Source organism: Stegostoma tigrinum, chromosome 1, assembly GCF_030684315.1.
Source record: "Stegostoma tigrinum isolate sSteTig4 chromosome 1, sSteTig4.hap1, whole genome shotgun sequence".
Lineage (NCBI taxonomy): Eukaryota > Metazoa > Chordata > Chondrichthyes > Orectolobiformes > Stegostomatidae > Stegostoma > Stegostoma tigrinum.
Genome location: NC_081354.1, coordinates 35,918,906 through 35,944,166, shown reverse-complemented (window position 1 = coordinate 35,944,166; position 25,261 = coordinate 35,918,906). Strand labels below are relative to the sequence as shown.

Here is a 25,261-nt window from a genome sequence, read left to right as displayed (position 1 = left end):
ATTGGTTTCAGAATTAAGAGTGTACTACAGGGATGCTATTATTAGTAAGATAACAATATTACACACATTACTTACTGATAGTGAGTTATATCACCTGTTGGTTATAAGGGAAATATAATTGATACCTTCATTAGTAATACCAGCCAGTAAATTCCATTTCTTTCCTGAAAACTTATATTAGACTAACTGGTCTCTGGTTTCCCATCACCTCTCTCTATCCTTTCGTCAATAAACAATTCCAAACCTACAATCTGTTGGGACCTTTCTAGCATCTAGGAAACTTTGCAAAATCATACACAGATCATCTACTATTCTGTAGTTATAGCTTCTCAAACCGTCATACTTATTCCTTAGAAATTTGTTCGATTATAATCCCTTGAATTGTTCCTTTTTTGTTAAATTCCTCAAAATGGATTACACTCGCATATAATTTCTGTCTTCTGAAGTCAGAAGAAAAATATTCTCGCCATTCCGACACAGTCGCACACTGCCACGCGCTCCTCTTCAACTATCACGTGGAAGCGACTGCAAGAGCTGGATGTGGATCGCACATGCGTATCAATCTCTCGAGCTTTTCGGGATAACGGTCTTTTGTAACGGTGGGAGCGCGAGAGTGAGAGCAACGGCTAAGTGAGTAACAACAGCTTTCGAGAAATGTGAATCGTAATGTAGCTGGGTGTGTGAGTGTGACATGTGCGTTCTGAGTAAGGCAGCTTCGGTCGTATATCAGGTACACTGCACCTTTAGAGCAAAACCTTATTGTCGTTGAAACTTTAGAGTCCTTTGTAGAGATACCGTTATGCTACGGAGCAGTAGTTATGACTTCATACCACGTTCTGAATCTGCATTTTATGCCGTGAGCCTGGCAAGTTGTGTCTTAGGGTCGGAGTCTAGGGGATGTATTGGTCAGAAATAAAATCGTTAAAATGGTCATCTAATGTCACGTTTAGAAACAGCAATGACGGACTTCGCAAACCAGATTTTCGTTAAGGCGATACGATTTTCATGAATGAAAGCATTTTTGGCATTAAATTTGGTAGTTTTTTTTTGGGAAATTTGTTTTGCACTTAATTTTTAAGAATCTAAAAATATTTATGATGTAAATAAAACTGGGATTATTTCTTCTAAAATGCTCGACGCAAATGACTAAAATAATGCACTGAACCACTAAAAAATAAGTACTGATCCTGACTGCTGTCTTTCTGCTCCTGAAAGTTTATTTTCACTGTCTTGCACTTTGACTTTTGTAAAACGTTTTTATTCTGGTACCTCTTTTTAGCTTTTTGAAATTCTGCACTCTTAAAAGTGTCCTTTGAAAAATCAAGAATTGCCAATCCTTTACAACCTAGTTTTGACTAACTAATAGTCATAATAAGTTCTTTATTCATGTTATAGTGGAAGGTGGAATATACAAAATTCATGATTGAATTGAATATTCAGCTTTTGTAAATCAAAGCTATTTGTCCTATGCTGCACAGCAATTTTGCACCGAAAGGGTCACCATTTTGTGAAAATTGATTATTCTAACCAGAAAGCTATGAAATTCTCAGCCTAACTACCCAATGCTCCTTTAAATTTTAGTGTTTTCATTGTAGTTCATGTTTTAAAACTTCTGGATTACCCTTCTGGGAACAGATTGAAATCAGTCCTGGAATTAACTTTTGTTGATTTGCCTTCAAATGACATTTTGCATTTACTTTTCCTGCTTAAATCGGTTCCTTGAGGTTTTATTTGTTAGCTTTTGCCTTTTAGTTTTATGATTTACAGCTCATTAAGTCAAGAAATTTAGTTTTGTTTAGTTTAATCAAGTTATTGTATTTTACATTTGATGTTAAATAGTAATTATTTGGAGGAAAAAAGTAATTTTTAGTTATCTGATTTTATTTACCCGAAAGAATCGACACCTCTTTGCTACCCTGTTGTCAAAACATTGGAACAAAATTTTAGCCAGGCATAAATTCAGCAAATAATCGTAAGTAGAAATGAGATTCAATGCTTGAGAAAATATGGGTGCAAATTAAAACACTTGGTATATCAATATATTGGTACGTATACTTGCATAGCAGTAATTTTTTTAGACAACACTTGAAGAGCCAACTTTTACATGAATAGTATTGTCGATGGATTGCAATTGTGCTTAATTGAAGCCACACGGAATAAAGGAAAGAGCAAAACAAAATCTTGAATGAGACGCTTCCTCTGAAATATTTTGAATGTAAATTATTTTTAAAAACTTTGGGGAAAAAAAAATTTCCATCTTTGGTCATTCACACCCATGATGTGGCCATAAGGCTTGCTGTCCTTTAAAAAGCCCTACTGAAAATTGGTTTTTAATTATCTTTGCAAAGATTTGGTGGACACTGATATAATTAACTCTCTTAGCATCATTGGTGTAAAAATGGAAACAACATTAAGTACACTGTAGGGACCATTAGTGATAGCATGAAATTGTGAACAACAGTTTAAGAAGTTGTGACATTGCAAACGAGATATAAATAATGCAGTATAAATTGTGACGTGCTCTGTGACAAATTAGCATCAGGTTCTTAAATTCACTCAGTACATCACAAAACACAGTTTCAGAAATCATTTTCAACACTTCAGGTTAAAATCCTTCAAAATCACAGTTCTTCAGTGAGGTCACTTGCTTGATTTTTTTTCCCTAAGTGGCGGGCGTTTATTTTTCAGCATTTTTATTTTCTGATACCTTTCCCTAGTCTCAATTATTTTCCTGGAATAATAAACTCTCCTGCTACTACTCCGTTATGTCATCTTCATGAATGCTATGATTTTTAGATGATTCTTTTGGTTGGAGCCAAATCCATGTCATGGGCCTGTGAAACTCAAGTTTTACATTGGTTTAGAAGTGGTTCCTTATTTGAAGTCCATTCTATCGTCTACATTATTAAGCAAGAATCATTTGTACTGCTCAGCAATTGAAGAAACAATCATGAGCCAATTGGGTGATTTAAAGTATAACTGTGAAAATATGTTTAGATATAGTGACTATATTTGTCTTTGCTGAGTGTGTTCTGTGTTTTATAATATCGACTTATTTTGAGTTTATTCTAATGTGCAGATGTATTTTTGAAAGTGAATGCTAGAAAGTTGAGGCAAAAAAAGTTGAGAATTCTTTTCTGCTCACTGATACTTTAAAATTTAACAGCTGTGTAATGGACCAGACTAAACCCACTCAACATATGTTAAGAAGACAGCCCAGACCCCAATGCTTTCTTATTTTTAAAGGTGAGTGTAAAGCATTATGTTCCAGATATAATTCAATTGTTCAAAGGTTTGAATCAAAACACACTTCATTCTTACTCTATAGGCAAAATACAAACAAAAGAATGAAGACTTGGAATAATTAACTCTTAGAAGACTTCTCAGAATAACAGATTATTGTAACAGTTGTTATTTAGAAGTTAAATAGAGTAACATCCCATAAATGCATCCTTGGCAAAGGCAAATTCAGTGAATAGGTTGTCTCAAAGCACTTCTAACAGCAGGAAGAAAACTTAAGCTTCTAGCTGTAACAGAGGAATGATAGCTTCCGCATTCAATTTCAAGACCCCCAGCAAGTTAAATTGAAATCTCGATCTGTGGGAGCTTGACCACATACCTTGTGCTGCTTCGATTGTTGCAACTTCAAACAAAAAAGTCTCAAACTGTTTATTAGCTGGGAACAGACCACTTGGTACCTGTCTTTATCAAAAATAGGATAAAGTATACCTCCTAAAGCCATAATATCCTCACAGCCATCACTAGAAATGTAAGGAATTGTTTCAAAATACATTTTTCAGTTTAAAATATAAGTGTACTAAGTCATGTTGCTTTGCCTAGGTGGGAATTATACCAGATCGCTGGTAGAAGCTCGGGTAAAAGTAGAAGATCTCTGAACACAATCTTTTGGGCAGCATGGTTGCTCGGTGGTTAGCACTGCTGCCTCTCAGGGCCAGGAACCCAGGTTCAATTCCATCCTTGGATGACTGTGTGGAGTTTGCACATTCTCCCTGTGTCTGCAGGTTTCTCCTGGTGCTCCGGTTTCCTCCCGCAGTCCAAAGATGTGCCTGCTAGGTGGATTAGCCATGCTAAGTTGCCTGTTGTGTTAAGGGATGTCTAAATTAGGTGGGTTATGTAGGGTGATAGTTCTGGGTGGGGTGCCCTGAGTGTTGTTGTGGACTTGTTGGGCCAAAGGGCCTGTTTCCATATTGTCAGGATTCTATGATCCATGATCCTTCTTAAATGCAGGCTGTTGCCTGAGGACTGGAGGATTGCTTTGGGCATCACTGGCAAAGCCAACATTTGTTGCCCATTCCTAGTTGCCCTTGAGGTGTTGGCGTGAGTTGCCTTTCTTAATTGCGACAGTCCAGCAGGGGTAGGTGTGCATGCAGTACTGTTTGTGGAGGGAGTTCCAAGATTTTGTCACAACACCTGAAGGAATGGTGATTTATATCGAGAAGCCAGTGTGGCGAGTTGCCTGGAGGGGAAACTGCAGGTAGAGGTGTTCCCATGCATTTGCTGCTGTTATCCCAGATGGTAATAGTTATTAGTTTGGAAATGTGCTAAGTAGCCTTGGTGAATTTCTTCATTCATTTTGTCGATGTTGAATACAGCTGCCACTGATGATTTGTGGACAGGTGAATGTTTGTGGATGTGTTCTAATCAATAAGCCACTTTGTTTTGGATGGAGTTGAGCTATCAGGTTTTGCTGCTTTTCTACATGGACTGCTTTAGTATTTGAGGAGCTGCAAATGGTGCCATCCCTCTTCTGACCTTATGAAGGGAAGACAATTGAAGGAGCTAAAGATGCTTGGACCAAGGGCACTATCCTGAAGAATTCCTGTAAAGGTGTCCTGAAGCTGAGATGACTGACCTCCAATCGCTGCACTATCTGTGATTGTTGTTGAGCCATATGTTTTGTGCTGATGTGCTGGGCTCCTCCATTTTGAGGCTGTTTGAGGAGTCACCCCCCACTCCTGGCATGCCATTCTATACTCTTTGTTGAGCCGGGATTGACCCTTTGGCTTGGTGGTTAATGGTAGAGAGGGGGATTATGCCAGGCCTTGAAGTTGCAGATTGTGTTGACCTGCAGTGCCTCTTGAATTGGCCAGTCGTGAGTTGCTAGATCTGATCAGTCGATCCCATTTAGTACAGTGATAGTGCCACAGGATGTGGAGTGTTTTCTTAATGCGAAGATAGGACTTTGTCTCAACAAGGATTGTGCATTGATCACTCCTATCAATATTGTTATGAACAGAAGAATCTTTGGAAGACAGATTTATGCACTGATGTCAAATATGATTTTCTCTCCTAGAATCATACAGCATGAAAATAGACCCTTCAGTCCAACTCATCTATGCTGACCAAGTTTCCCAAACTCATCTAGTCTCGCATGCCTGCATTTGTCCCAGATCCCCTTTTAAGCTTTCGTAATCATGTATCTGTCCAAATGTCTCTTAAATGTTGTAACTGTACCTGCATCCACCGCTTCTTCTGGCAGTTCATTCCACAAATGAACGACTCTCTGTGACAAAATTGCCTAGCAGGTCCCTTTTAAATCTTTCTCCTCCTTAGCTTAAACATATACCCCTAGTTTTGAGTGATCCCACCCTAGGAAAAGACCTTTGCTAGTTCCCTTATCCATTCCCCTCATGATTTTACAAACCTGTGTAAAGATCACCCCACAAGCTCCTACACTCTAGTCAAAAAGGTCCCTGCCTGCCCAGCCTCCCCTTACTACTCAAACCCTTTAGGCCTGGCAACAACTTGGTAAATCTTTTCTGAATGCCCTCTGATTTAATAATCTTCCTGTTATCAGGGTGACCAGAATTGTATGCAGTACTCTAAGAGTGGCTTCACAAACATCTATACAACCTCCACATAATGTCCCACCTCCTATACACTGGTCTAAGCAATGAGGGCAAGCGTACTAAATGCCTTCTTAACCACCCTGTCTATTGTGATGCAACTTTCAAAGAATCCCTAAGTGTTTTTAACAAGACCACGCAGGGCCCTACCGTTACCTATAAAAGCCCGCCCCCTGACTCAAATTAAAATCCATCAAACACACTTAAGCCCGTTAACCCAAATGTTCAAGATCCCTATGTAATCTTTTAGATTTAATTTTACTTTTTCATTGTCGAGTATACCATCAATTTTGGTGTCATTCCCAGACTTTCTAACCATGCCTCTTAAATTCTCATCCAAATCCCTCTCGTCGGGCTCCATTCCACCTGGTGCAATATTTGGTAATCGGACAGGTTCCCTTGCCCATGTTCAACCTGATACCATGGGAGAGGTCTGGAATCAATGTTGAGGACTTCTAAGGCAATTCCCTTCCAACTGTATGCCTCTGCCGTCACCTTTGCTGGGTCTGGTCTGTCTTGCTGACAGGAAGATGACGGTGTTGTCTGAGAAATTGAATAATGTATGAGGTTGTGATCAGAGATAATGGGAACTGCAAATGCCGAAGAATCCAAGATAACAAAGTGTGGAGCTGGATGAACACAGCAGGCCAAGCAGCATCTCAGGAGCACAAAAGCTGACATTCTGGGCCTAGACCCTTCATCAGAGAGGGGGATAGGGAGAGGGTTCTGGAATAAATAGGGAGAGGGGGAGGCGGACCGTAGATGGAGAGTAAAGATAGGCGGTGAGGAGGTAGGGAGGGGATAGGTCAGTCCAGGGAGGACAGACAGGTCAAGGAGGCGGGATGAGGTTATAGGTAGCAAATGGAGATGCGGCTTGAGGTGGGAGGAGGGGATAGGTGAGAGAAAGAACAGGTTAGGGAGGCGGGGAGAAGCTGAGCTGGTTTAGGGATGCAGTGGGGGGAGGGGACGAGCTGGGCTGGTTTTGGGATACAGTGGGGGAGGGGGAGATTTTTGAAGCTTGTGGAGTCCACGTTGATACCATTGGCCTGCAAGATTCCCAAGAGGAATATGAGTTGCTGTTCCTGCAACCTTCGGTGGCATCATTGTGGCACTGCAGAAGGCCCATGATGGACATGTCGTCAGAGGAATGGGAGGGGGGAGTTAAAATGGTTCGCGACTGGGAGCTGCAGTTGTTTACTGCGAACCGAGCGGAGGTGTTCTGCAAAGCGATCCCCAAGCCTCCGCTTTGTTTCACCAGTGTAGAGGAGGGCACACCAGGTACAGTGGATACAGTATACCACATTGGCAGATGTGCAGGTGAACAGCTGCTTAATACGGAAAGTCATCTTGGGGCCTGGGATAGGGGTGAGGGAGGAGGTGTGGGGGCAAGTGTAGCACTTCCTGCGGTTGCAGGGGAAGGTGCCGGGTGTGGTGGGGTTGGAGGGCAGTGTGGCGCGGACAAGGGAGTCACGGAGAGAGTGGTTTCTCCGGAAGGCGGACAAGGGTGGTGATGGAAAAATGTCTTGGGTGGTGGGGTCGGATTGTAGATGGTAGAAGTGTCGGAGGATGATGCGTTGTATCCGGAGGTTGGTGGGGTGGTATGTGAGGATGAGGGGGATCCTCTTAGGGTGGTTATTGCGGGGCCAGGGTGTAAGGGATGTGTTGCGGGAGACGTGGTCAAGGGTGTTCTCGACCACTGCGAGGGGGCAAGTTGCGGTCCTTGAAGAACGTGGACATCTGGGATGTGCAGGAGTGGAATGCCTCATCCTGAGAGCAGATGCAGCGGAGGCGGAGGATGTGGGAATAGGGGATGGAATTTTTGCAGGAACTTGGGTCGGAGCAGGTGTATTCTAGGTAGCTGTGGGAGTCGGTGGGCTTGAAATGGTCATCAGTTTCTAGTTGGTTACCTGAGATAGAGACTGAGAGGTCCAGGAAGGTGAGGGATGTGTTGGAGATGGCCCAGGTGAACTTGAGGTTGGGGTGGAAGGTGTTGAAGTGGCTGAACTGTTCGAGCTCTTCTTGGGGCCAAGATGTAGCACTGATACAGTCATCAATGTAACAGAGGAAGAGGTGGGGTTTGGGGCCCGTGTAGGTGTGGAAGAGGGACTGTTCCATGTAACCTACAAAGAGGCAGTCATAGCTTGGGCCCATGCGGGTATCTACGGTCACCCCCTTTTGTCTGTAGGAAGTGGGAGGAATTGGAAGAGAAGTTGAGGGTGAGGACGAGTTCGGCTCGGCGGATGAGGGTGTCGGTGGAGGGTGACTGGCCAGGCCTGCGGGACAGGAAGAGGCGGAGGGCCTTGAGACTATCTGCATGAGGAATGCAGGTGTATAGGGACTGGATGTCATTGGTGAAAATGAGGTGTTGGGGACCGGGGAATTGGAAGTTCTGGAGGAGATGGAGTGCGTGGGTGGTGTCACAGACATAGGTGGGGAGTTCCTGGACCAAGCAGGAGAAAATGGAGTCCAGGTAGGTGGAGATGAGTTCGGTGGGGCACGAGTAGGCTGAGACGATAGGTCGACCAGGGCAGGCAGGTGTCCATCATGGGCTTCCTGCAGTGCCACAATTTATGCCATGAGAAGGTTGCAGGAACAGCAACTCATATTCCGCTTGGGAACCCTGCAGCCCAATGGTATCAATGTGAACTTCACAAGCTTCAAAATCTCCCCCTCCCCCACTGCATCCCAAAACCAGCCCAGCTTGTCCCCGCCTCCCTAACCTGTTCTTCCGCCCACCTATACCCTCCTCCCACCTCAAGCCGCATCTCCACTTTCTACCTGCTAACCTCATCCCGCCTCCTTGACCAGTCTGTCCTCCCTGGACTGACTTATCCTCTCCCTACCTCCCCACCTGTACTCTATCATCTTCTTCTTTTCTCTCCATCTTTGGTCCACCTGCCCCCCCCCCCCCCCCCGCCCATTTATTTCAGAACCCTCTCCCCATCCCCCTCACTGACGGGTCTCGGCCCGAAACGTCAGCTTTTGTGCTCCTAAGATGCTGCTTGGCCTGCTGTGTTCATCCAGCTCCATACTTTGTTATAATGTATAAAGTGTTTACATAAGGCTATATATAGAATGCCTACAGTGTGTAAACAGGCCATTGATCCAAACAAGTCCACAGCAAGGCTGTTGCTACATTGATGCCTGAGACAACTCTGTACGACTGCCATCTCAGAGGGCAGTTAAAAATCAACCACATTACAGTAGTTTGGATTTACATGTAGGCCAGACTAGGTAAGGATGAACCAAGTGGAGCTTCACGACAGTTGACACCGTTTCATGATTTTCATTAGAATCTGACTTTTGTTTGCAGATATTTGAATTCCATCATCTGCTGTGCTGAGAACTTGATCCGCATCTCTCAGGATTACAAATTGCCACCCCAGATTGCAGATGTTACATTCTCTTCAGAGACCAGAGAAGAATAACTACAGGTTAATTAATGTAACATTAGTGGTTTGGTGGGGGGGTGTTGTCTATTGTCGAGTTCAAAGTCAAGTGGCATGGGTAGCATAGCAAGTAAAAGGTAGCCAAGATTTACCTGTGTGATGGTAAATGGGGACTAAACTAATTGAATTTTCTGAAGTAACAGACTTACAACGTTAGCCGCGTATGGTATTTGATATAAAAAAACTTCCTTTTGAAATGGAAATGTGGTATTCAAGTAACAGAATTAGAATTAGCTTTAGTATCAAATACTGACATGAGTGCAGTGAAGAGTTATCACAGCACCGTCTTATGTAAAAAGATAGCTTGGTACAGAATCTTAGAAACAAGTTAGAAATAAAGAAAATAAAAACCTCTAACAGTACAGTCCTTAAAGCAGACTGCACTGGGTCTCACCTCCATGACACATCAAGTCCCCACGTGGGCATACCACAACCCTGCTCCAGGCCCCAAGCTATGCTGCAGCAGACAGCCCACTGAGTTCCTGAGTCCAGACTGCATGCCTACTGAAGCCAGGAGTCCTCGTTCCAACCACTGCTGCTGCTGACAACCCTCCAACACCATTCTGGTTACCCAATGACATCAGAGAATGGAAGAAGAGGAAAGAAGGGAGGGCGAATAAACAGAAAAGGAGAGAGAAAGAGAAGGAAGCAATCAGCCTGGAGCATACAAGCTTAAGAGCTCCAACACACCCTACCTTGTTGGCGCTGTCATCGTTATCTGACCAGTCAATGAAATTGGCTACTGATTGTTTGGGTTTTTTGTCACATGTACCAAGATACAGTAAAAAGTGTTGTTTTACATGCTACAGATAGATCCTACTGAACAAAGTCCACCACGGTAGAATAAAATACAAAAGTATGGAAGTTAACTTTTTTTTTCATCTGAAAAATGCAAGAATCCGTATTAGGACCATTGATTTTCCTGGAATATTGAAATGATGTAGGCTTGTTTATATGAAGTACAATTTCAAAGATTGTTCATTGTGCAGAACAGGACAATGCACTTGTTTAAAGGGTAAAGTGATGTTCTTTGATGCAATATGTGAAGGTAATATATTCTAATAAACTTGATGTTTGTTGTTGTGGGGTGTGCCAGATCAGAAGGAATAGTGGATACATATTCTCAAATCCTTGAAGGTGGCAGGGCAGATTGATAAATTACTCGAGTGCATGGAATACTTGGGCATGTAAACACAAATTATTGTATCCAAAAATAAGGAAGACATAGAAAATGTTTATACATCAACTGGTTAGGCCTCAACTGCCCAAAATTCTGGCAGCCACACTTCTGTAGAGTTATCAAGACCCTGTAGTGGAGTCAAAGGAGGTTTATCAGGTTTACGGCAGGGAAGAAGCTGTTCAGTAATGAGGAGAATTGGATAAACTGAAGCAGAGAGGCTTAAAGGGGTTTCTATAGCATTATTCAAAATTGAGGGCTTCTGAAAAGAAACTACTTTCTCTGGCAAATGGTAAGGTTAACAGAGTGCACTGATTTGAAAATTATTGCCAAAAGAATTTGTGGGGAAATGAAAAATTTTTCATGATTTGGAGCACAGTAGCTGAAGGTGTGGTGGAGCTAGGTACCATCAGAACTTGCAAAAAAATTGAAATATGTACTTAAGAACTAATTTACAAGGTTATTAGAAAATATCTGGAATGTGGGATTAAATTGGACTGTACTTTCAAAGAGCGAGCACAGGAACAAAAGCTAAATTTCTTCCTCAGAGCTGTAGTAGTCTGTTTTGATCATAGTACAGAATGCTGTTCCAGCCATGGAATGGAAGAAGTGCAATTTTTAAATTTTCCATTTAATCTGCTATGAAAATTGCCTCGTTTTCTCAATGTGTAATCTACTCTTTCAAAGCATTGCATTTGAACATAAAAGAGAGCTCATGTTTGGAATAACAACATTACCAATTTACGGGATAAACTAGCTGAGACATCGGAGAAGCTTCTTTTTAAGTTCTTAATTGTCGTAGTTGACAATATGTTCCCTTGGCCTAATACATCCAGCGTGCTTAAATGTTTCCAACACAGACGATAATGTAGGCATGCCTAAATGAGGAAAGATTGTGAACTTCAGTTTCCTTTTCGGTAAGTTATGTGCAAACACTATTTACAAATCTTTGTATTTATGCTATTCATGTTGTTTTCTTTTATTTCAGAATGTCTGGTGACAGTGCCTGGCGTAAGGGTTCAGGAGAACCTAGCTTTGCTCAAATATTGAAAAAGAATATCCCTCCAAAACTACCACAACAAGCACTAAACGTAACTTTTACATCACAGGGCGGAACTGCAGAAGATTTGGATTCTGGTGTATCCAGAGTAATTCAAATTTCAGGTGTGGTAAAAGAATTAGTTTTCATTTTCTTGTGTTTTGGACAGTTTTCCTTCAGTTTAAATGGAAATCATTCGTCTTTTTGTGCACGAGCATAGCACCTGAAAAGTTTCTTGCTCCTATGTTCAGGAAATTTTGAAGGGTGTTTTTTAAAGTAGTTAAAAGTGTGGGTTCTCGGAGAACTGTAGAAAAACTATAGAAGAACTGTAATGTTTCAAGTCTGAATGAGACATTCTTTATTTCCATTGGGCCAGACAGCATCAGAGGAGCAGGAAAGCTGATTTTTCGGGTCAGGACCCTTCTTCAGAAATTGGGGAGGTGGGAGGGAGCTCTGAAGTCAATAGAGAGAAGGAGTGAGGTTGGGGGAAGCAGGAGGGATGACAATAGGTGAGTGCAGGTAGGCAGTGGTCAGTCCCCACTATTGATACCTGCGCTCACCTATCATCATCCCACTACCTTCCCCAGCCCCCCTCTTTTTTTTTTCTCCTCTTTTTATTCGCAGGACAAGGGTGTCGCCGACCAGGCAGGATTTATTGCCCAGAGGACAGTTAAGAGTCAACCACATTGCTGAGAGTCTGGAGTCACATGTAGGCCAGACCAAGTAAGGATGGCAGTTTCCTTCCCTAAAAGACATTAGTGAACCAGATCGATTTTTCCTGACAATCGACAATGGATTCACAGCCATCATTAGGTTGTTAATTCCAGGTGTTTATTGAATTCAAATTCATCTGCCTTGTGGGATTCGAACGTGGGTCCCCAGAACATTGTCTGGGTCTCCGGATTAACAGTCCAGTGATAATACCACTAGGCCATCGCCTCCCTGATCTGTCCGTCTTCACTCCCACCTATCCGCTCCTCCCACCTCACTGACCAATCCCCACCACTGCCTACCTGCACTCACCTATCACCATCTCACCTACCTTTCCCAGCCCCACTCGCCTCTCTTATTTATTTCAAGGCTCCCTTTCCCCCTCCCCCATTTCTGAAGAAGGGTCCCAACCCGAAACGTCAGCTTTCCTGCTCCTCTGCTGCCTGGCCTGCTGTTTTCCTCCAGCTCCTCGCTGTATTATCTCTGACTCCAGCATCGGCAGTTCTTACTATCTCTTTATTTCCAGTATAGTGGTTTTAATTTTATTTATTTTTTGACCAAGCAAGGCATGGGAAAATCATAATCTACAATTCACCTGAACCCAAATTCTTATCGTTTCGCTCCGATATTTCATTTCAGCATTTGTTTTCTTAAAAATCATTCTTCATTATATCTGTAACCAGCAAAATCATGTTTGTTTATTTACCTTTTCTCTTGCCTTTAAATGTTGTTCATTTAATTAATAGAGTCACTGTGACAATGGGATGCTTATGGTTATTGATTCAGGAGTTCATGGACTTTGACCCAGTGATTGACAGTTAAGTGTTCAAGTCATTGTGATTGGAAGGAGATCTTTCTGTGTGTTTGTTGCTATTGACTACCTATTGTGTTGAGGTTTGCGAGGTGTTGTCAGAGGGTACTTAGTGATTTGTTGTAAAGTACCCTGTAGAATTTTGCATCTGTATGTGCTGACAATCCAGCAAACTGCCTGTCCCGGATGGCTCTCAAATCTCAAATGTTGTAGCTGCAGTTCCCCAAACAATTGGCACCTACCCCATTCGGTTCCTGATTTGTGCACTGCTCATGCTGGAAAAGGCTTTTTGGAGTTGGAAAGTATGCACTTACCTGTTCTTGGACTTCCTGTATAATTTATGACGTTTATGTGGCTGGTCCACTTGGGGTTCTGGTCAGTGTCTATTAGTTTACTTGGCCAATGTCAGTTATATTCAAGAATAACAATTTGGAAAAGATTCAGAAAAGTCCATAGGAAATATGTAATCTGTTTTCAGAAAAAGGGTAAAAATGACAATTAGGAAATATTGTCATGCAAGAAAGTTGAAATCTGTTACTATAAATTCTATTATTCTATGGGCATTATCATTGTTAAATCATACAAATGCGCAGCATAGGATGTGGCCAGCAGACACATCGTATCCTCCTTAGCCAGTAAATTGTCATTTGCCCTTATTCCACTTTCCATGTTCAGAGCCACAGACCAAAACATTTTTTGTGTATATTTTACTTCTTGAATGTTGATATTTTCTGCTCCTATGCAGTAAATCCCCTAGAAGTAGTTACCTCTCACCTTAAATTTATGACCAAAGAAAATAGTTATCCTTTTTATTTTATCCCAAACTCTCATCAATTCATGCGCTTCTGTTATGTCTTCTCTGTACCAAAGGAAACCAGCCTCACCTGACTAGTATTTCCCATAACTAAAATTCTCCAGTGCAGGCAACATCTTCATAACTCTCTGCCATTCTTTTGTGCAACCACATCTTTCCTGAAATTTCGTGAGCAGACTTTTACGTAGCACTCTATCTGGGAGCTAAGTGTTTTAAAAAGTTCCAGCATAATCTCCTACATCTTCTATGCCTCAGCTAATAAAGTCGTGTCCCATATACCTACACAACTATCTTTTTTATCTTCAGATTAATGAATGTACCAGTTAATCAGTATAAAGACCTTGTTAAAGTCATTGTATGTCCCTGTGCTTTGTTAGACTTGCCATTTCAATTGTTAATGCTTCTTGAAATTAAGTGCTGTCGTAACTACTAGCTCACTGATATCTTTCTGGAGTCTACACCTTCAGCCATGCAGTCAATTTTTAGATATTGTCTGTGCACCTCTTTATTATACCCCTTGCATTAAAACTCTATTCCTTTTAAAGTCAAAAACATTTAAAGAACTTTTAAGAAATTTAAGTTTTTGAGCCCTGCAGATTTCCATAGGAAACAGCTTTCAGGTCACAAAAACACCCACCAGTTGTTACACTTCAGTCTTTGACTGATCTAATTTCTGAATCTAATTTGCTACTTTTGGTTTTGATCGTTTCTGGATCAGATCAGACCCCATCAAAATATATTAACAAGATAGCCTAGACCGCAACTTTTTCAAGTTTTTATAAAGACAAGTGTAAGGTGTTGCATTCCGAATACAAAACAGTTGGTCAAACTACGAGGTTTGAATGCAGTTCTAGCAGCAGCAAGAGAGCCCAAGCTTTTAGCTGTAATAGAGAGAGGAATAACAGTTTCCACATTCAGCTGTGAGACCCCAACACCTATTGAAAGGTAAAACTGAAGTTTTGGTTTTGTGGGAGCTTTTCTTCACCCATTCGAGCTGCTTCTATCATTCCCACCTTTTAATAAAACATTGCCAAGGCCTCACAAGCTGTTTACTTTAATGGCTGGGAGCAGACCACTTTATACCTCTTTTTCAACCTCTATCCATTTCTGATTATAGTTTAGATGTGAACCAGTTTTTGCTATGTATTTTAAAAATGAGTTTTGTTTTAGAATGTTAAATTTTTAAGGTCAGTCAAGGAAACCTGGTGAAAATCTCTTATTTTGGGTAGCAGTACTAAAAGAGAAACATTGTGCATTTCTATATTTGAATCAGAAACATTTGTACTAATAACTTTATTGTCACCAATGACAACTGCCCTTGCTTACCTGATAACAGACAGGATAGATAAAACGGAAGTAGTGAATGTAATATATTTGGATTTTCAGAAGGCGTTCAATAGAACAATACAGGGCAGAACAGGCCCTTCGGCCCTCTATGTTGCGCCGACCTGTGATCTAATCTAAGCCCTTCCCTCTACACTATCCTATCACTATCCCAATAGGCAGCACACATTAGGCCACTTGACAAAGTAAGAGCCCATGGTGTTGGAAGTAGCATATTAACATAGATAACTGATGGACTAGATTCCCTACAATGTGGAAACAGGCCCTTTGGCCCAACGAGTCCACACTGCCCCTTGAAGCATCCCACCCAGACCCATTTCCCCCTATAACCTACCTAAGGTACACATCCTGAACACTATGGGCAATTTAGCATGGCCAATCCACCTAACCTGCACATCTCTGGACTGTGGGAAGAAACCAGAGCACCCGGAGGAAACCAGGGAGAATGTGCAGACGCCACACAGACAGTCACCCGACGCTGGAATCGAACCCGGGTCCCTGGTGCTGTGAGGCTGCAGTGCTAACCACTGAGCCACCATGCCGATGGAAAACAGTTGTGATTTTCACAATGGCAATCTGTAACTCAAGCGCTACTGGAATAATTGCTGGGGCCGGTACAGTACAAACGATTCTAATTAGGAAAGTGATTGTGCCATAGCCATGTTTAAACAGTCCCTGGATAAGCATATGGATGATGATGGGATAGTGTAGGGGGAGGATTAGATTAGTTCACAGGTTGGCGCAACATCGAGGGCTGAAGGGCCTGTTCTGCGCTGTATTGTTCTATGTCTATGTCTAAAAATGTGAGAAGGCAAGTGGTCAGGATAACACAAATGGTCACTGGGAGATATAGACAGATTATATGATTAGGAAAAGACATGGCAGATAAAATTTTTTCACAATGTTATTCTACAGTTGTACACTTTGGCAGGAAGAGTTTAGGAGCCGAGTATCGTTTAAATGGAGAAAGATTGCAGAGGGCTGCCGGGAAAGGTGATTTGGAAGTCCTTGTCCATCAATCTCAAAAGCTGACGTTGAACTTCAGTGGCTGATAGAGAAGGCAAATAGAATGTTGGCCACTTTTTCAAAGGGAATACTGTGAACAGTTTTGTGCCCATTATCCATAAAAGATATACTGACTTTGGGGGCACACCAGATAAAGTTCACTAGGCTGATAGCTAGGTTTGTGAGGACTGTTATGAGGAGAGTTAAGTTGATTTGGGCCTGTACTCATTGAAATATAAAGGAGTGAGCGGGGACATAATGGAAGCAAGCCACATTCTTGGGGGACATCACAGGATAGACATGGAAAGATTATTTCCCCTTCTTTATGGGAGAGTCTAGCACTGTAGAGCATAACCTCAGAATAAGAGATTGCACATTTAAAACAAGGTGAGGAGGCGTTCTTCACTGAGGTTAATGAATCTGTGGAATTACTTACTTCAGAGGACTATCAAGGCTCAAGCATAAAACATATTTAAACCTCAACACTTGATTCACTTATTGATTAAAAATGTATACGGTGGAAAGGCAGGAAAGTGGAGTTGAGGATTATCACATCATTCATGACTACGTTGAATGGCAGAGCTGACTCTGGGATAAATGGCATATAGTCTTACATGCTGCTTAATAGCACTGTGATTGACACCTCCCATCACTTTACTGGTGATGAGAATGGACTGATAGGATGGCCAGGTTAGATTTGTTCTGCTTTATCTGTACAGAATGCGTGGGCAAGTTTTCCCATTGTCAAATAGATGCTAGTAGTGTTGTTGTATTGGAATGAGGGATGCAGCGTGTCTGGAGTTTCTCTTCAGTACTACTACTGGGATGTTGTCAGGGTCCACAGCTTTTGCAGTATCCAGTGCCTCCAGCCATTTTTTTTCAAATATCTCATGGCATTGATTGAATTGACTGGAGATTAGCACCTGTGCTCCTGCAGACATCTGAAGGAACATAGAACGTTACGACGCAGTACAGGCCCTTCGGCCCTCGATGGTTTCACAGGTCGGTGCAACAATCTGAAGCCCATCTAACCCACGCTATTCCATTATCATCTGCATGTTTAACAAATGACCATTTACATGCCCTTAAAGTTGGCAAGTCTACTACTTTTGCAGGCAGGGCATTCCACGCCCTTACAACTCTTTATTTGAGTGAAGAATCTACCTCTGACATCTGTCCTATTTCTATCAGCCCTGAATTTAAACTATGCCCCCTCATGCTAGCCATCACCATCCGTGGGAAAAGGCTCACTGTCCACCCTATCTAATTCTCTGACCATCTTGTATGTCTCTATTAAGTCGCCTCTTAACCTTCTCTCTAACAAAAACAGCCTCCAGTCCCTCAGTCTTTCCTCCATACCAGGCAACATCCTGGTAAATCTCCTCTGCACCCTTTCAAGTGCTTCCACATCCTTCCTATAATGCAGTGACCAGAACTCTACGCAATACTTCGAGTGCACTCGCACTAGAGTTTTGTACAGCTGCAATATGACCTCATGGCTCCAAAACTCAGCCCCTCTACTAATAAAACCTAACACATTGTACACCTCCTTAACAGCCCTATCAACCTGGGTGGCAACTTTCAGGGATCTGTGTATGTGGATGCCGAGATCTGCCTGCTCATCCACACTATGAAGAATCTTACCATTAGTCCAGTGCTCTGTATTCCTGTTACTCCTCCCAAAGTGAATCACCTCTCTCTTTTCCGCAGTAAACTCCATTTGCCACCCCTCAGCCCATTTCTGCAGCTTATCTATGTCTCTCTGCAACCTACAGCATCCTTCATCACTCTCCACAACTCCGACTTTAGTGTCGTCTGCAAATTTACTAACCCATCCTTCTACACCCTCATCCAGGTCATTTATAAAACTGACAAACAGCAGTGGCCCCAAAACAGATCCTTGCGGTACACCACTAGTAACTGAACTCCAGGAAGAGCATTTCCCCATCAACCACCACCCTCTGTCTTCTTACAGCTAGCCAATTTCTGATCCAAACCGTTAAATCACCCTCAATCCCGTGCCTCCATATTTTCTGCAATAGCCTACCGTGGGGAATCTTATGAAACGCTTTACTGAAACCCATATACATCATACCAAACACTTCACCCTCACCCACATGTTAGGTCACCTTCTGAAAGTGCTCAATAAGGTTGTGAGGCATAACCTACCCTTCTCAAAACCGTGTTGACTATCCCTAATCAAATTATTCCTTTTCTAGATGATGATAAATCCTATCTCTTATAATCCTTCCCAGTACTTTACCCACAACCGAAATAAGGCTCACTGGTCTACAATTAGCAGGGTTGTCCCTCCTCTCCTTCTTGAACAACAGGACAACTTTTGCTATCCTCCAGTCTTTTGGCACAATTCCTATAGACAATGATGACATAAAAATCAAAGCCAAAGGCTCTGCAATCTCCCCCATAGCTTCCCAGAGAATCCGGGTATAAATCCCATCTGGCCCAGGGGACTTATCTATTTTCACATTTTCTAGCACTTCCTCCTCATGAACTTCAATCCCGTCTAGACTAATAGCCTGTATCTCAGTATTCTCTTCAACATCACTGTCTTTTTCCTCTGTAAATACTGACAAAAAATATTCATTTTGTGCCTCTCCTATCTCTTCGGACTCCATGCACAACCTCCCACTATTGTCCTTGACTGGCCCTAATCTTACCCTAGTCATTCTTTTATTCCTGACATACCTACAGATAGCTTTAGGGTTTTCCTTGATCCTACCTGCCAAAGACTTAACATGTTCTCTTCTTAGCTCTCTCTTTACATCCTTCCTGGCTAACATGTAACTCTCAAGCGCCCTAATTGAGCCTTCACACCTCATCTTTACATAAGCTTCCTTCTTTCTCTTGACAAGGGATTCAACTTCTTTAGTAAACCACGGTTTCCTCGCTCGACCACTTCCTCCCTGCCTGACAGGTACAAACTTATCAAGGACACGCAGTAGCTGTTCCTTGAACAAGCTCCACATTTCAATTGTGGCCAGGCTCAGCAGCTTCCTTCCACATCCTGTGCATCCTAAGTCTTGCCTAATCATCTCATAATTGCCTTTCTCCTCCAGCTATAACTCTTGCCCTGTGGGATACACCTATCCCTTTCCATTGCTAAAGTAAACGTAACCGAATTGTGGTCGCTATCACCAAAGTGCTCACCTACCTCCTAATCGAACACCTGGCCTGGTTCATTACCTAGTACCAAATCCAATGTGGCCTCCTTTTTGTTGGCCTGACTACATACTGTGTCAGGAAACCATCCTGCACACACTGGTCATAAAGTGACCTATCTAAAGTACTCGAACTATAGTGTTTCCGGTTAATATTTGGACAGTAAAAGTCACCTGTAACAACTATCCTGTTAGTTTTTGCTCCTGCCCAGAATCATCTTTGCAATCCTTTCCTCTACATCTCTGGAATTTTTCGGAGGCCTATAGAAAACTCTCAACAGGGTGACCTCTCCTTTCCTGTTTCTAACCTCAGCCCATACTACCTCAGTAGACTCGTCCTCATCAAACGCCCTTTCTGCCATCGTAATACTGTCCTTGACCAACAGTGCCACACCTCCCCCTTTTTTACCACCTTCCCTGATCTTACTGAAGCATCTAAACCCTGGAACCTACAACAACCTTTCCTTTGTCCCTGCTCTAGCCATGTCTCTGAAATGGCCACAACATCGAAGTCTGAGGTATCAATCCATGCTGCAAGTTCACCCATTTTATTCCAGATGCTCCTGACGCTGAAGTCGACACACTTCAAACCACCTTCCTGCCTGCTGGTACACTCCTGTGACCTTGAAACCTTATTCACGACCCCGCTACTCTCAACCTCCTGTACGCTGGAGCTACAATTCAGGTTCCCATTCCCCTACTGAATTAGGTTAAACCCTTAAATTACTTTAAGGTGATGGACTTTACCATTATTGTGGATGGAGATGTTAACAGAGCCTACTTCTCCAGTGAGTTGTTTAATCGTCCACCACCATTCATGTCTGGATGTGTAGAACTGCAGAGCTTGAATCTTCTCTGGTTTTAAATTGCTTAGCCCTGTCTGTCACTTACTGCTTATGCTGCTCGGCATATAAGTAGCCCAGTTTTATAACTTCACAAGATTGACACATCATAACTGGTACTACTCCCAGCACTTGCACTTTTTGTTGAATCAAGGTTAACCCCTGGTTTGATGGTAATGGTAGAGTAGGGGCTGTGTTGAGCAATGAGGTTGCAAATTGTCTTCAAATACGATTCTGTTGCTCATTATGGCCCACAGCACCTCCATCTATGTTCAGTCTTAAGTTGCTTGACCTGTTCAAAATCTGTCTCATTCTGCTTGATATGATGCAAGATATTTGTACTGAGAATGCAAAGCTTTGTTTCTTCAAGGACTGTGTGGTCGTTACTGTTATCAGTGCCATCACAGACAGATTCATCTGTAGCATGCAGATTGGTAGGGATGAGGCCAAGTATGTTTTGCTGTCTTTTGGTTCCGTGCCAATTGCTGTAGCAGTGTCTTATATAGCTCAACCATCTCGATCAGTAGTGTTGCTAACAGGCCTTTTTTGGTAATGGACATTGAAATCCACCATGGGGAGTACATTTTGCACTCTTGCCACCCTCTGTGCTTCTTTCAGGATGGAAGAGTGCTGATTTATTTGTGTGGGAGAGGGATATTACATGAAGTTTCTTTTAGCCATGTTTGACAAGATCCCATGAGATTTAAGGGGATCCGGTCTCAATGTTGCGGGCAATTCCCTCCTAACTGCATATTGCTGTGCTGCAACTTCTGAATCTGATCGTTGTTGTTGGACATGACAGACCCAAGAATGATGGTGGTGGTTTCGGTGACATTGTAAGATATGTTTCTGAGAAGCCTGACGACTGTGTATCTAGTTGCAATCCATGTCTCCTAATTTTGGCAAAAGCTTCCTTATGTTAGTAAGGTAAGACTTTGCAGAGTCAACAGGGCTGTATTTGCTGTCATTGGTACTGTTGTCAATTCCAAATGGCCTGTTAGGTATTTTCGTTTCATTGAGACTTTTTAGCACTTGTGACAACTGAGTGGCTTACTAGGACATTTCAGACAATAGATAACAGTGAGGCAGTAGACCAGCCCAGGTAAAGACAGCAGATTTCCTTCCCTAAATGATAGTGAGTGAGAGATTTTTTTTCCTGGCAGTCAAAAATGGTTTTGCGGCTATCGTTCTGGATCGTGATTCAGACCATTCCGGGTTTTTATTGAATACAAACTCCACCGTCTATACTCGCCGTCAGTTCAAACCTGGGTTCTCAAAACATCATTGAGCCACTGCATTAATAATGATAATACCATAAGCCATGCCTCCCCATTGCTCAAAACCTTTGAATCGTGCCTTCTATTTGTTCAAGCATGCCATGCTCCGCTTGTTATTCTCCTGCATGGCAAGCCCTCTACTGCAGTGGGATGAGTTCTTTCTAATTAATTGGAGTCAATAATGCCAGGCTGGGATAGCCATCTGCAGGATTTCCCTTGACAGACCTCATTAGGGTGGAGATAGGCATCCCACTATTTTCCAATCTCCCACCAATTTAAATAACCCTCTTACTTTGCTCTCCATGAGAAGGCATAAGATCCCACCACCTTGCCTGACATCTGTTGAAACCCTGAAGGGCACCTTTGTTAACTTTGGACTTGATGATTACCAGTGGCCTCCTACCTTTGCACCCTGCATAACTTGTGCTGCCTGTATCCTAACAAAAAATTAGAGAACTACAGATAGTGGAAATCTGAAACAAACACACAAATTGTTGGAGAAACTGAGGTTTGGTAGCAGCTATGGAGAGAGATAACAAAGTGTGGAGCTGGATGAACACAGCAGGCCAAGCAGCATCTCAGGAGCACAAAAGCTGACATTTTGGGCCTAGACCCTTCATCAGAGAGCTCTCTGATGAAGGGTCTAGGCCTGAAACGTCAGCTTTTGTGCTTCTGAGATGCTGCTTGGCCTGCTGTGTTCATCCAGCTCCACACTGTATCTTGGATTCTCCAGCATCTGCAGTTCCCATTATCACATTTATGGAGAGAGCCAGGTTCAGTGACCCTCCTTTAAATGGCTTTGTTCCTCTTGATCTCTATAACCTTTTCATGCCCTACAAATGCTCTGATTTTGTTTTTTTGTTGGCTCAATTCTGGGATGTTGAGCATTCCCAATCTTATCTGATGCACCATTGGTGACAATTTCACGTGCCAAGGCCCCAACCTACGGAATTCATTCCATACTGTCCCTACTAGTGTCTCCCTTTTAAGACACTCCTTAAAACTAAACTTCTTGAGCATCTACACTCTCTTGTCTCATGACGTGGCTTGGTGTGAAAAATATTTTTGTGGATAATGTTCTTGTTGAAGCACCATTATGCTACATTATTGCTACATTATGGTTGAGTGTTACATAAGAGAAAATTTGCATGCATTTGCCATATTCTAGTGCACCATCTTTAATTGTCTCATCAAATATATTGTTTTCACCAAGGCTTTTTTCATAACCAATTGAATAGAATTTTACACAAACGTTCTTTTTCAGGTCAATACCCAAAGTCACAATTTGTTGAATATACGAAACCACTCTCAAACACTGCATTACCACCAAAGAAAGTATCCAGGGAATTTATTGATAAATATAGACGTGGTGAGATCAACCCAGTTTCAGCCTTGCATCAGTATGCACAAATGTTGCGAATGCAACTAATTTTAAAAGAGACAGTAACGACAGGTGGGTGGAATTTGTTTTTCTACAGCAAATACCCTATTATCAATTATTTAGTCTTCATTTAGCTGAGAATGTTAAAATTTTGTTTTTTAGGTAATGTTTTTGGACAATATTTTGCATTCTGTGCTGTAGTTGATGGGGTTGAATATAAAACCGGAATGGGCCAAAACAAGAAGGAAGCAAAAGCTAATGCTGCACAATTAGCTCTTGATGAACTTTTGGACACAGAACTGAGCAAAACTTCAAGTAAGTTTTTTAAAAAGAAGTCTTTCTGATGCTGTGGGAATGTTTTCTGGCCAAAACCAAATAAGATGGTGAGAAGGGTTTTTTTTAAACACAGCACTGAACTCTGGTGAGATCTGACTAACTTGTCTGTTTAGTTACACATGAAATGTAAGATTGAAACAGTGTCTAATTCCTGTGCACTGTGTAATGAAACATTGAACCCCAGACTCTTAAATTCCCCAATCCTCAGATCTCTCTTGTCTAGCTCCCATTCCATTAGACTGCCATTTCCGACTTGTTTCCCAACCCAGTGTCACACAAACCTGCTGAGAAGCAATTTGAAGATCCCAAAGCATTTCAGTGCATTGTTGAATAAATACCTAACAGAGTACAGCAGCTAATGTTGTATGAAGCGGATATGGCTTCTGTACTGTTACATCTGATACCTGGTGCTGATTGAGTTTGGAAGGATCTTCCATTAGAATATCTGCCCTGAAACAAATGGGGTTAATAAGTTGGTCATGTTTTATGCTGACTGGAATATTTGAGACTTTAAAGTCTCACCTATTATCTGTGATTTTTAACTCAAACTTAACAATCTAAATTATCTGCTGTGTCATCTTCATTTGTAGAATCTGTACAGATGTTAGTCTAAGGTTGTAACCTAAAGTGATAATGGAGGCTTTTACTGCTAAATATCTGAATCTCTCTCCTGGCTATAAAGTCATACTGAAATGCCTTTTATTTTGCATCCTATCCCACTCCCTGTGTTGAGTAAAATGGCAAAGTGCGGTGAACTGGGAGGCAAGGATAAGACTGCAGAGCCCCAGACATTAATTTCAAAATGCTCTCCGGCCACAAAAAGGTTGTCACAGGACTGAAGAAGAGCTTATGTGGTACCATTATTCGAGAACGGTGGTAGGGCTAAACCAGGAAACTAACAGGCCAGTGAATTTAATGTCTGTGCTTGGAAAAGATTTGGAAAATGTTCTGAGGGACAGAATTCAATCGCAGAATCGAGGATTAATCAAGGATGGCCAATATGACTTTGAAAATGGGAAATCAGACAAATTTGTATTTTTCGAGAAAGTGACTAAGTGTGTACTTGAGGGTATTGAGTGATGAAGCCTATGTGGATTTCAGTAAGACTTATGACAAGGTCTTAACCAAGACTAGTTAAGAAACTAAGAGGAGATGGGATAGAGGACAGTTTGGCAAATTGGAAGTAGAATTGGTTTAGTGGCGGGAAGCAGAGGGTGATGATCAGCAGCTTTCATTCTGGAAGCTTGTATCCAATGGCATACCACAGCATTCAGTGCTATGTGTCATTACTGTTAATTGTGTACGTTAATGATCCAGACATCTAGAGGTGTGATCAAAAAAATTAGTGTGGTGCTAACAAGGAGGAAAACCTTAGAATACAGGACAATATAGATGGGTTGGTCAGTTAAGCTTAACAGCGGCAAATGGAATTTAATTCTGAAAAGTGTGAGGTGATGCATGTTAGGAGGACTAAACAGGCAAGGGAGTACATGTTGGACAAACAGGAGGCTGGAAGACTACAGCAGGCCAGGCAACATCAGGAGGAAAGGAGCAGTCAACATTTTGGACATTTAAGAAGGGTAATACCAAAATGTTGACTGTTCCTTTCCTCCAGATGCTGCCTGACCTGTATTCTTCCAGCCTCCTGTTTGTCTACCTTGGATTCCAGCATCTGCAGTTTGTTTTTGACTCTGAGTACATGTTGAATGGTAGGACCTTAAGAAGTACAGAGGATCAAAGAGACTTTGTGCATTCCCATAGGTCCTTGGAGGCAGGTCAGTTAAATAAGTGTTTAAGAAGGCATATGGGACATTTGCCTTTATTAGCCAAGGCATTGAGTAAAAGAGCAAGGAGGTCATGATGGATCTGCGTGCATTATTTATTAAGCAACAGCTAGAGTGCTGTGTGTAGTTGCAGTTACTGCACTACGGGAAAGTTTTTTTTTTCCACTATTCATTTGTAGAATGTGGACATTGCTGGCTGGCCAGCATTTCTTATCCGTCCCTAGTTGCCCTTGAAAAGGTGGTGG

The 25,261-nt window shown here is 42.1% G+C and overlaps 1 protein-coding gene across 8 annotated transcripts in view; it reads left to right on the top strand.

Moving 5' to 3' along the window:
• Positions 1 to 523: 523 nt before the first annotated feature.
• adad1 (adenosine deaminase domain containing 1 (testis-specific)) overlaps positions 524 to 25,261 on the top strand; it is a 111,280-nt gene continuing 86,542 nt past the window's right edge. For 2 of the 8 annotated variants that reach the window (XM_048545611.1, XM_048545548.1), the window contains exons 1-6: positions 524 to 630; positions 3,167 to 3,246; positions 9,181 to 9,301; positions 11,482 to 11,657; positions 22,780 to 22,968; positions 23,059 to 23,211. In XM_048545611.1, coding sequence (XP_048401568.1) covers positions 9,261 to 9,301; positions 11,482 to 11,657; positions 22,780 to 22,968; positions 23,059 to 23,211 — 559 coding nt within the window. In that variant the 5' untranslated portion in view covers positions 524 to 630; positions 3,167 to 3,246; positions 9,181 to 9,260. Of the gene's footprint in view, positions 731 to 3,166; positions 3,247 to 9,180; positions 9,302 to 11,481; positions 11,658 to 22,779; positions 22,969 to 23,058; positions 23,212 to 25,261 lie in introns of all 8 variants that reach the window. The other 6 variants (XM_048545556.1, XM_048545585.1, XM_048545567.1 and 3 more) reach the window with 6 other exon arrangements.